This window comes from Hesperophylax consimilis, chromosome 19 (assembly GCF_061612785.1).
Source record: "Hesperophylax consimilis isolate HC1 chromosome 19, BYU_Hcon_1.0, whole genome shotgun sequence".
Taxonomy (NCBI): Eukaryota; Metazoa; Arthropoda; class Insecta; order Trichoptera; family Limnephilidae; genus Hesperophylax; species Hesperophylax consimilis.
In genome coordinates, this window is record NC_142854.1 from 17,016,933 (window position 1) to 17,029,984 (window position 13,052).

At 36.6% G+C, this 13,052-nt stretch overlaps 1 protein-coding gene across 2 annotated transcripts in view; it reads left to right on the top strand.

Moving 5' to 3' along the window:
• The first annotated feature begins 391 nt into the window (after nucleotides 1–391).
• The window catches only part of LOC149414903 (hormone receptor 4-like), a 42,228-nt gene continuing 29,567 nt past the window's right edge, over nucleotides 392–13,052 (top strand). For both annotated transcript variants that reach the window (XM_089643222.1, XM_089643223.1), the window contains exons 1-3: nucleotides 392–682; nucleotides 7,653–8,918; nucleotides 9,323–9,945. In XM_089643222.1, the coding sequence (XP_089499348.1) occupies nucleotides 7,715–8,918; nucleotides 9,323–9,945 (1,827 nt within the window). In that variant the 5' untranslated portion in view covers nucleotides 392–682; nucleotides 7,653–7,714. The remainder of the gene's footprint in view (nucleotides 683–7,652; nucleotides 8,919–9,322; nucleotides 9,946–13,052) is intronic.

Here is a 13,052-nt window from a genome sequence, read left to right on the forward strand (position 1 = left end):
AAAACTCATGTAGACAGTCACCTTCCTCTTGTGTTGAAGAACAAGTGTGCAAAATTTCATCAATCTGGGAATAAAACTGTAGATTTGACATTATTCACTTCATATATGTACATAGATAGATAATATTTTATGATCATGCTCATAGTACATTATCCTCTTAAAAGTACTCTAATATTAGCTAAATGTTTTTAAAGCGTCGTAAGTATAAACTTACGAAGTTCTTTCAATGTACTAAGTTATTGTGTATTTCTTTGCAGATAGCGAAATTTGGACAGGTGAGAAAATTTATCAATGTTTACCATTTAAAAAAAAACAGCCTGTATTGTGTGCGTCGGGTAGGTACCAAAAGCAACTGCGAACGAAAAGAAAACGACCCAGTACTTACGCGGAATTCAAACTGTACGGTCGCAACGCAACACGCAACTATTCCGAACTACGTATATTTTGGAACGCGAGTTCAAACGTAAACAATCACATAACCTCACTTTTCTAACAACGTACATATTACATTTACTTTGCAAGGCCAGTTAAAACGTAAACAACCACATAACCTCACTTTTCAAATTACGATGGAGAGCTATTTTGCCGACTTCGTTCAGTTTATACAAAGCGCGCAACAAGTTGGTGACTCGGAGTTTGTTCCGGACCAGATTTTTCGTTATTCCTAGCAATGGAGGACCAAGTAAATACAAAATATTATTATTTATCTTAAAATTTAAATTCAATTGAAACATTTATAGATCGACTCCAACTGCGTTGAGTAGAAATGAGCCCATTGTCCATGGGAGGTAATAAATATTGATAATCGATGACTTGTTGATGTTTGTTTTTTTAGTTCCAATCCACTCAACATAAAAAAAAATCACTTTGTTGTCAAGAAAATGAATTTTTCTTATTGAATTTGTCTTATAATATGTGTAGTTATTAACTTTTCTTTGATATTTTATAGGTTAATCCATTTTCCAAAACACTAACCTAAAATTCAGATCGGCAATCAATGTTTATCTTTGCAGTCGATGGCGTCGCTAGTGTAGATTTTATGATTACAAAAAATCTATGGCTGTAAAAAATAGTTCGTCGTCCTTTTGTTAGTTCCTTCTTTGGCCGCCTGCAAATATAAGTGTGTCAAGCTGTACAAACAATGAAATGGGTCTAACCTGGTATAACCCAGTCTAACCTCAATTCATGTTAATCTTAAATGTATTTATAGATAAGAAAATTAACTACGCGTCCGATTTTGGTATTGCGTTTTACTTTATAGGCCAACTAAACATTGTTTTTTTTTAATGAGTTTTGCTTACCGGAGACAGTGAGATTAAGACACCCCTTTTGCGTTTACTATATTATGAGTTTATTATTTTTTTTAAAAGCACTAGAGTCCCAGCTCTCCAAAGCCAGTTGAACCATCGCATTATTCTCGGGGTATGTTGTCCGGCTTGGGAAGGCCTAAGCTTCCGTGGTCGAGTGGTAAGACTCTCGACTAGCAAGCCGGAGGTCACGGCTTTAAACTCCGGCGTGCGCAAGTAAATTTTATTTCATTAATTTGTGTTTTTTCACAATTTTCTCAATTAAAATAATATATAGTATATTTGCGGTACGTTCCACTGTGGAAGAAACTCTCAGTATCGCCCTGGTGTAAGACCACCATTCAGAATTGAAACTTTGCTTGAACCTTCCTTTTCCCCATCTCCTTTCCTTCATCTCACTGGCTCCGGGCGGTTGGGAGGAGTTCGGACTCTTAAGCGATATCACAAAAAAAAAACAAAAAAATATATATATATATCTTCCGGAAGAAATTCTTTAAATGATAGTGAAAAATCAGCTGCGTGGTTTAGAAGAACTAAGCGCACAAACAGGCAGACGCGGATAGCGACTTTATTTCAGTAATAAATCAGTGATGAAAATAAATTAGTTATGGCGTCATACTACTCAGTATTACGAATTAGTATGACTTTCCTCATAAAGCTATCGTTGTGTAAAGTAGACGCACGATTTTCAAAACAATGTTAAAATAATTTATTAATATTTAGGGCAAGTTGAAAACAGAGATAAAATAATACCAGGTCAATGGTGTGGCACTGTATGTTAGATAAATCTGCAGTACCTACCGACTTTCAAACAGTTTAAATAAAATAAAACTATGAATAGTATTCAAATTTGAAAACCTTTATTGTACAAAATAAGCAATCATAAAGTACATAGGGTATTTAAATAGCTTATAGCAAATACCCTATAACATTAATAATACTTCCAACTTCTGACACATCCCATACATGCTGATAACAACATTCTACACTAATTAAGTAATGTCTTTGATGGTTTAGAAATGTAAAAAATACTAATATGTGAGCAATTTTACAAAAAAAATCCGTATATTTATAACAAATAAAAATGTATTATATGTATATTGATATTGTTCATCAATATATAATATTTTCAATTATTCAAAAATATTTTTCAATTTCCGGCCTTTCGAAAAGAATGTCAACGTCAACATGCTACACTAGCGCCTCTAGCGGCCAGCGTTGTTGATATTGCCAATATTTTAATGGAGTTGGACGTATTATTAATATTAAAAGGTATTTCCTTATAGGTACATCACATTTATTACAGCTATCCCAATTAACAACGAGTAGAGTACATACTGTGAATATTGGCTTGTTATTTATTTATTTATTAAAAGTATTATGTAGCCAAAATACAACCAATTATGGATTTCCTCCTTGTGACTTTACCTCTACTGAGACAGCATAATACGGAATAAGTAAATTAAATTTGTAAGGAAGGAATATGATTTCAAAAATTTATACAAAACAAAAGATTATATAAAACGAAAAATTTATAAAACAATACATTTATAGCCATGGAGAGAGGTTGTAGATATAAATAAAAGCATAATAGAAATATAAACAATAGAGACATAACATTATTCACAAACCATCAGAGAAATATTCTTTTATGGATCTCTTGTATTTGGTAAGTTCGCAACTGAAAATATCCACCTTGGATAATACGGTATTGTAATTATTGCATAGTTCGTTCAGACACGAATTCTGCTTAGAGTTCGTTTTGCATTGATCCATCCATTCTAGATGATATTTAATATTTACGCATCAGATAACTCAATATGTAAAAAAAATATTCCGTATTTTGTATGAATGCACGTTAAACCCATGCCATTACTTTAAAATAATGTAACATTGACTACAAGTTACGACCGGATCGGCCCCGGTCATTATTGACCTCAAATTTCTGAGTTGCGAAACTCGAACCTCCAAACTTAACGTAAACACTTATGTTGTGGAGGCTTAAGGCTAGTATTCACGGGCGAGCATTACGTCACTGGCTGAGCCACGAGCTTTTCCGTATGAAATTCTATATTTACTAGTATTTAATGATTCCTGCTAGCAGGACTTTAAGCTTTAAGTACTTGCGGAAGGACACAGTTTTTTCTCAGTTATTCTTTATAGCATATGATTCAAATTTGAATGAAAATTGATAACCTTTATTTCTCTTTCATACAGCACAGAAAAAAGTTGCTTACTGGAAAGCTTCCAGAAGGACGAACCATCGGGCAATCTATCATTTTAATCACTTACCAATCAGCATTGGATTGTTTGCAACACCATTCTATTAAATATATCAATTTTTTAAATTATTATTTATGAATACCGCTAATGATTCCCAACTGTCACGGCATCCTAAATTGGGGTATATTGTGAGGCTGATGAAAAGGATGGGGGGAAAGTACCTGGCTATTCAGAAACTGGTCGCCAAACACGGCTAAAGACATTTTAAGCAACGTTTTAGACGAAAATTACTTATTTGTAAGAAACAAACAGCTTTTACATAATATACAATGATAAATATGAATATACAAGTTAACTAAAGTCAGGCCACAGAAGTTTCTTATTCGCATTGTATTCTGCTACCCAGCACTGTCAGTAGCATGCAACTGACGTCAAACATGTATTCGACGCTTCTCGTCTTGTACAAACACTAGCAAAATAGTATGCTACGCGCACAAAACTCGAGTCACTTGTAAGTATCACCGTGTGCGAATGTCCTATAACATAGTAATCGATTGAATCGACGAATTTGTAGTTTATTTATTTATTTGTAAGAAACAAACAGTGTTTAAGCTGTGGACCTTTTATAACATAATCAATTATTCTTTGGCAATGAGTTTTATAAAGGTATGAGGGTACTTACGGAGGTGGAGGAACATTCACTTGTTGGGATGCACTTGGGTTGCACGATAGTTGTGGTATTAGCAAAACTTTATTTTTGCGATGCGTTAAATTTTATTGCTATGCGATGCGTTTTGGGTAATAATGTTCACCTCGCGTCACGGCTGTTGGTTTTTGACTGACTCTCGGACAAAGAGGAGAGGTATGAAAGAGAGGAAAACGGGGTTCAGGAACAAAATTCATTGCCATAAACAATTCTCTATGACACGACAATTAGCCATTATTTGGCGTAAACAAACAGCTTTTACATAGTATACAATGATAGATATAAATATACAAGTTAACTGAAGTCAAGCCACAGAAGTTTCTTATGCTAAAGTTCATTTAAAAATGAAGTTTTAATATCTTAAAATTAATTTTGTGTTAAAGGAAGAGGAAAATAGGAAGAGGGTAGGAGATTCTCCCAATACATTCCATACTCTCATATTAATAATCGAACGTACGCATTACTTCATATCGATATTTCTTTAGGCTATTACCAAAAACGTCAATGCTGTAAAATTTTGTATTATTATTAATGCCACTAGCCAAGTTTAATTGCCAGATCTGAATGGCTGGGTACTTCCCAACCTAACTCTTCCATATCTCCTCTTCTGTTCATTCCCTTCTGCCTCGCAATTCACCCCAATTGGAATGCCACAGTCTCGTGCGATGTTAATGTTTTTTTTGCCCATTCTGCCACGTTATTTGCAACGTCACTGTATTTTTATCAATAAGGAAGTTGAGTGAAAAATATTTTGACTTATAAAAAATATGTTCATGTAGATCAAAAAATATCGATTCTAAATATATAAATATATTTCTATATTATTATTCTTACAATTAGTTAAACGTTCTTGAAAAAGCATTCAATAGCAATATACTGTATACGCTCCACGATTGGTCGAAAGAATTCTGTCGTCACATGTGTCGTGACTTGTACGTACAACGGAACACCTATGGTGCATCTCTTTCTATTACATGAGAGATGGTCGATTTAGATGAGAGAGGTGTATAGGCCAAAGGTTTATTTGGGTTTGTCAAATATATGTACGTATTTGTTATTATTATTATATGAAATGGATTTCTAAAGATACATATTCGTATAGTGCTTTATAATAATATGTTGTTTATTGCATAACTTAGATGTTTTTATTATTATACATGTCACAAAGCATGTGATACACTTCAGGCCGCCGGCCGCTCAGAAAAGTCTCACAGTGAACTGGGCTGTAAACCGTTATTTTACTTTTGGTCTTTACTTTTCTGCGCGGTGGTCCTGAATTCGCGCGGGGAACGTCAACAAGTAGCGACGGCGATACCGTACAAGTACCGTATCGGGCGTGAAAAGCAAATATTCTAACTTAAAATATTAATTTAACTATGAAATCTTAATCAATTTTCTTTTTTTTTTAATAACATCAATTATAATAGACGGTTAACATTGGTAAAAAAATTACTGGAATTCCTTGTTGAAGAATTAAATTTTTTTCCATACATAATGCTTAAGCGACGTGGTTTTCACAGTTCTAATGACGTCACACTACACCCCGCCTGTTACCGCTCGGATTCCGCTCGTTTTGGCGGGCTTAATAAAATTTAAACTTTGAGAATTAATTTAACTATGAAAACAAACTTTAAAAAAAAAAAAAAAAATACCAGTATTTAAGTTTGAATGCGAACATTGATAAAAAAAAATAAAAAAAATGGACTCAACTTCCTTATTGCGTAGAAACTTGTTTTGTTCGACAATGAACTTAATGCAACGTTCTTTCGAGCCAGGATTGTTTATTCTTCATTCAAGGCAACCACGTCCATAGTATAAACTACGTTGTTGATATTGCTCATATTATTATATAGCGAATCGACCCAAAATCAAAAGATATATTTTTCTTATTATTCATGGCAATAAATTCAAACAGAAGTTCATAAATATTTATGTAATTAGAGTAACAACCGAATATAAAAACGACCTTACTAATAAATATACACTTCCGAACCGTTGAACGGTGTTTTAGTTACACATAGACTCTACAAGCTCAATTTCGAATTATTACTAATAATTTTTTTTTGACTGGCTGCGAATGAGCTGGCAGCGTCGCGTTTTGACAGACTGACGCATGAGAAAAACTTAGGTTATTTCTGACATATTATTTTTGAATTAAGTGTCACAGCGCGAATTTAACAAGAATTCCATAAAAATGATGCTCTGAAGTCATGAAAGCCAACATTAACTAAAAAAAAGTATTAAATAAACAATTTTGGCGAATAGTAGACCATTACATTTGAAGTTGACAGCAATATCGTCTTAATTGAAGAAGATAATACTAATTAATAAGGAAATATGAAACAGAACAAAACACAGAAAATAAAAAAGATAGCGGTAACAACTAGGAATCGAATCCAGGTTCTCTTGTCTTACCGATACAAATGATAAAATTCGCCAGTGTTGCTATCGTAAGTTTAGTATTAAGTTCAGGACATCGATGGACAAACGTCGACAGCTCTATTTATCCTATCATTGTAACCGTGCTAAGCCCCTGCAAAGTAGCACAGTACCTACGTATTATTTCCAGGTATAATCGTAGGTATTCGAGTGGCATTGACCAATTCCCGAGAAACAAATCGAGAGAGAGAGAGTGATTCACTAAGAATTAATTTACCATCTACGCGTCATTTTCGCTTCAGGATATAGTGACGAAATGGTGATGTCCTTGTAACAAAATAGTCGATTCTAGTTGCTTGGTTACATTGCTCACTAATATCTCGGAATATGTTGATACATAAGTACATTGTATGCGTCGTATCACTAAATGTTACGTTAATATTTAAACTCACCAAGCTGCCTGAAGAAATATGACATATTTAGTATAATACATCAGTTTTTATTAATAGATGTATTTAAATATAAATGGAGTAAACCTTTCTCTTCGGAGACTGGAGTCGACCGCGCTAACAACTTGGGTAGGACCGTAGGATCCAATTTCATAAAATGCATGTATGTCCACGTGTTTATGCGTGATTGCCACCAAAAGTTGATAGAATTCATTGTTATTGGCAATGAGTCTATCTGGGGAGTTGCAGCTCGATCGGATGTCGGGAAATGGGTTAATTTCCACTTCCAAGATTCTAGAAAACAAGAGTTAAAAATGAAAGTGGAACTATTTTAAGTTTAATAAATGAGTGTGGCTATGTCCTCATCTATGTCAATAGGACTAGGCCGCTTTTTTCAGGATTTCGTCAATGGAAAGTCGTAGAAATTCCGCAGACGTACTATTTTTACAAAAAATTGCCACATCTATGATAGAATGTTCGGGGCACTTGAAATAATTCAATTAAGAGCGCCCATCAGACAAACCGGACAAAACCACACAGCTTTATAATGATTTATAAGTAATCATAATATTTTTTGGTTTGTTTCAGGCGAATCTGTGGCGGACACGAGCACATCGTCCCCGGACCCCGTGCCGCCGTCCCCGCCGCGCATGGGGGGCGATGGGCCGCCTGGGCGGGGGTCCCCTGAGGCCGCCCCTCCTGCGCCCCCCGGCCCGGGGCCCCCCCAGCACCCCTGTCCCGCCAACCCGGGCGTCATTCGCTCCATCGCCTCCTGCTCGGTCATCAAGAGCGAAGGCTGCCCGGGCGCCCTCGTCAAGAGCGAGGGCTGCCCGGGCGTCCTCGTCAAACGAGAATACTCCAACAACCAATCCAACACACAACAACAACAACAACAGCAGCAACATCAGCAACAACAACAACAGCAACAACAACAGCAACAACAACAACAACAACAACACCAACAACAACAGCAGCAACATCAACAACAGCAACAACAACATCAACAACAACAACATGTGCAACAAAACCCTGTGTGTTCGCGTCTCAGTCCAGCACCACGCCCCAGGGCACCTCTCCCGCAAACACAACAGATGCCGCCCCAAATGTCTCAAATCCTCCCACCCTTATCTCCGCAACAGCATCATCTCTGGGTGCAAGCAAGCCGTATCAACGGGGTCAAGCCAGAACTGATAGGAGGCAACTTTCCTCCGGGAGGAATGATGCACGAGCAAAGCAGAGGTCCAAGAACGACTCCCACAGTCATCATGGGAGAGTCTGGCGGTGTTAGGACTATGTTCTGGTCTCCTGCCCCCCCACCGATCACCCCTCCGCAGAGTGAATCTTCAATGCCGGCTTGCGGACCTTCTAGAAGTCCCAGACCTCCTCCACCTGTTAATGATGAATCCGCCGCGCATTTATTGCTGGGTTTGGGAGGACAGTCGCACGGACCACTAAACATGGAAAGATTATGGGCTGGAGATCTGTCTCAATTACCTCCAGCGCAGCAACTCCACGCTTTGAACCTCAGCGCGGCGAGCGTAGCGGGAGCCGCGCAGTTCGGTGGTCTGCCCCCTCCGATGAAAGCTTTAGTTTATGCTCCCCCCGAACCACAAGCACCCCCAGATGAAGAGGAGCAACCCATGATCTGTATGATCTGCGAAGACAAGGCCACCGGCCTGCATTACGGCATCATCACCTGTGAAGGATGTAAAGGGTTCTTTAAGAGGACAGTGCAGAACAGAAGAGTGTACACGTGCGTCGCTGATGGAGTTTGTGAAATCACCAAAGCGCAGAGAAATCGGTGTCAGTACTGCCGGTTCAAAAAATGCATCGAGCAAGGAATGGTATTGCAAGGTAAAAATAATTTCTTTTGGATTGTAAAGTTAGCGTATGGATGAAATTACTGTAAATGTGTAATGTGTGTTGTGATTGATCAGTTCCCAGGTTTCAATAGTCTATGTTTAAAAGATGTACCCTTGTATTATTGGTTTATTGGTGTGTGTTACAAAGTTTTTAGCTGCTTTGATTGCGTACTTGTTATGTTTGAGATTGATTTTTTTTAATACATGAGGAAATATGTTTGTGTTTATGCGTGGATGATTTTTCTGTTATTTATTTTGATTTTATGGGAATGCAATCGCAAGGTTTTAGTCGCGAAGTATGTGCAATAAATTTTGGTTAATGGGGGTACATTGATTATATTTCTAGCATTTAACTTGACTGTGTAAAATTAACAAAAAATATGTGTTATTCAATAGCGGTTCGCGAGGACCGAATGCCCGGAGGCCGCAACAGTGGCGCCGTCTACAACCTTTACAAAGTCAAGTACAAAAAGCACAAGAAGTCTGGCCAAAAGGGAACAGTAGGGAACCCCTCTCAAATGTCCATCCCGCAACGCCAAGAGCCATTAGCCAACGGGACGATCCTCAAGACTGCCTTAACCAACCCTAGCGAGATAGTCCATCTCAGACACAGGCTCGATTCTGCCGTTAGTTCCTCATCGAGTAGAGAGCGTGAATGGGAGAGAGAACGATCATTACCTGCGGAGCGTGCGGCACAAATGATCCAAGCTTTGATAGACTGCGACGCCATGGAAGATATAGCAACGGTCCAGCATTTACCAGATCTGTTAGAAGACAAGTCGGAGATTGGAGACAAACTGTGCAAGATCGGAGATTCGATAGTCCATAAGATGGTCGCGTGGACCAAGAAGCTGCCATTCATCCTGGAGATTCCGATGAAGATCCACTCGAAGCTGCTGATGGACAAGTGGCACGAGATCTCAGTGCTGACCACGGCTGCCTACCAGGCCATGCACGGGAAAAATGCTGCACCCTTACACATGCAGCATCAAGATCAAGAAGCAGAATTGGCACAAGAGGTATGTTCAAACATATAAGTACAAATATTATCAACCTCACCCTTGGAGAGTTCTGGCGTTTAGTTCATTCTGTTTACGGTTCCTATCCCTCGTCCTGCAGGCATAATATTATAGAAAAGTCTCTTTGTTGGTCCATATTCTTACATTCTTGCTACATCAACAATAGGCGTCCTGACCAACAGAGCCGCCCCAGCTTTATAAATCTTGTTATTGATGGCGCTCCCTGAACAATTAGTATGCACTAGTGCAGACACGTCATATTATGAATGACAAATCCGTTCCAATTTTGAAAATGCTAATTAAAATATGTTTTTGTTGAAATATTGTGTTAAAGGTAGGTACTTACATTATCGCTTGTCTGAATTAATTTATTTTTCTTCAATATAAACACCCGCTAAGCTGCCAAAGAAGTTTGTCAGCAGGTCATGTTCACAATATTAATTATATCACGAGAAGCCACAATCAAATAGATACAGAAGAATAACATTTTAAGGGACTACAATACAAAGACATACAATACATAGACAGATATATATACTCGTAGATAAGACAGTCAAAAACTAATAAGCATACACACACTCAAAGGTAAACAGCATAACACATTCATAGGCATAGGCTTCTGAAAATGATACTTAAATTTAAACAAATTTGGGGTCATTGAATCAGGTTTCACGCAGAACTAGCGCACAGTTCAAGTCTGTGACAGACCGTGCTATATTTTCGTGGTGGCCTATTTCAAGCCTAAGCAATGATGCCTATGGCGTAATGTGTCGCCTATCTCATCCTGGTTGCCACTTATTAGTATGTATAGATTAATTACTAACGACAAAAACAATATCAAACCTCTTCCGGCCCATTGAAAATATCTCTTATTCCCCTTAAGGCGAAGCTTAATGCTAAATCACTATTTTGATTAATCTTTATAACGAATTAGTGTACATTATTAATACAAAAAAATATGTTTTAGGTAAATTTAAGGTTTTGCTACCGTTTCCCTTGAGTAGAATACAAATAAAAAATAAATTACTCAATAAAAAAATATAAATTTAAACTACTAAAAAAATATTTTTCAATATAAATGTATGAAAGCGTAAAGGAAATAACGTTTTAAAAATACAGTACTATAGCTAAGATTATCTGTGACAGTTTTTGATTAACTTTTTTGCTTTCTTATAAAATTATTTACAAAATAAATAAAAACCACTTTTGTGCTTGAAATCGAACGTTTCTAGACTCCGTTTGTCAAGCGATTTTAATGCCTATTATCTACATTCGTGACAATATAAGGCATACCAAGAATATGCACATTTTTGGCTTGTAGCTTCTTTTTAACTTATTCAGGTATCACTTCGACAAGGCGCCTCCAGGGGTTACTGTCCTGAATGGCATCTATCTAAGGCTATCACCGTTGTTTTCTACAATTATTTTAATTGATGTTATTTTTACCGTACTGTCAAAACAGTTGTGTATTTTATTTATCTTCAATCGTATATTATTTAGAACGATTCTAATCTGTAGGTATATTTTATTTACTTTAATTACTTTTCTGCTTTGTTGTCTACGTGCTGAGATGCATCTGTACAAAGCAATTTCCTCTCATCTTCGTTTCCAGCCCATCAAGAAACCTTTCAACGCAATGAGTTGCACAGGATGTACTTTAGGTCAGGGTGGCAACGGCTACGTGATTCCCTTCACGCTGTACGCTCGATGGTATTCTGAAGGGTAAGAGGAAATGTCGTTTATGAAGGGAAATTGAAGTCTCACATGCGTTTGCAAGGTAAATCTTAAATTAAATGCGAATCTACTAATATCCAAAAAGCATTTGGCCAAAGTCCTTGGTTAGGTTCTTCTTAGGGTTTACAGAAGTTCTTCTTTAAACATTAACCGCCTTACTAATAATAAACGTGTTTTAAATTTCATAAAACTTATAAACACTCATTTAGGTATCATGTGTGTAAAAAAAACTCGTGTGAATTTTGCAAAAACAATTTAAATAATTTTCTACTTCAATATTATACTATGAGTAGGTACATACTTTATCGCTTGTCTGAATTATTCCTCACACAATAGGCCACTTGCAAGGATTTTCTAATGACTTGGAAAAAAATGAGTGGATAGATTTCTCTACTAAGATTACGAAAATGTTACTCAAAAAATTTTGAAATGTATAGTTTTTTTTAAATAAAATAAATAAATCTGTTATTTTTGGCTTGTGACGTCACCACTTGAAAATGTTCCGTCTCCAATATTATTGAATTAATTTTTGTAAAATTCCACACTGATTATTTTTTTTATATGGCAACACCTTGATTTCCGGCGACTTGTGAATTTGAATATTGACACTTGTTTGGGGTTTGGCTGTTTGTATTGTAGTCCGCTAACTTTGTTGAGAAATTAAGCATATATTATTTGGAAATGATTGAAGTAGGTTTTGTTCAGGGTCAGTCTGACAATTTGCCGAACATAGATTCATTTATGATGGCTACTTTTCTAAGTAATAATATGAATTTCATTGGAAGCGAAATTAGAAATGTCAAAACAAAAAGGTTAGTATTTTTTCTGTATCTTCTAATATACGAATATTATGTTATATATTTTGACAACATTTAATATGTACTTATATATTATGTTTCCGTCAATTATTATTATTAAGACAATTGTTAACATTCAGTTATATGCAACTGTCTTTTGTTTTCAACGTGTTATTATTATATATTTTAAAGGTCTGCACGTGAAAGTTATGGTGATAATGCTATCGGGTATGTGCAGGTAAAAAGAGAAGGTCCTATCTGCACAGTGAAAGCAAAAATAACCCCCGAGCACCGTGTCCGCCAAAAAGCATACTCTGTTGTACTTTTGTGTGATGAGATGGAAGATGAAATACAAGTCTTAGAATGTCAAGACTGTGCAGCTTCTAGAGGTTAGTTGAACTGTATGTCGCTATATTGTAAAATATGTTTCTCTCCTCTAACCTCTACACTCTTCTACCCTATGGAGATGTGGGGAAGAGCAAACTCTTGTGTGATGTAACAAACACAGAATCATTGCGAGGGTCTCTGCCAGCTACCTGTTGACAAATAATTTATATTTGGAACATTTTGCTTTCA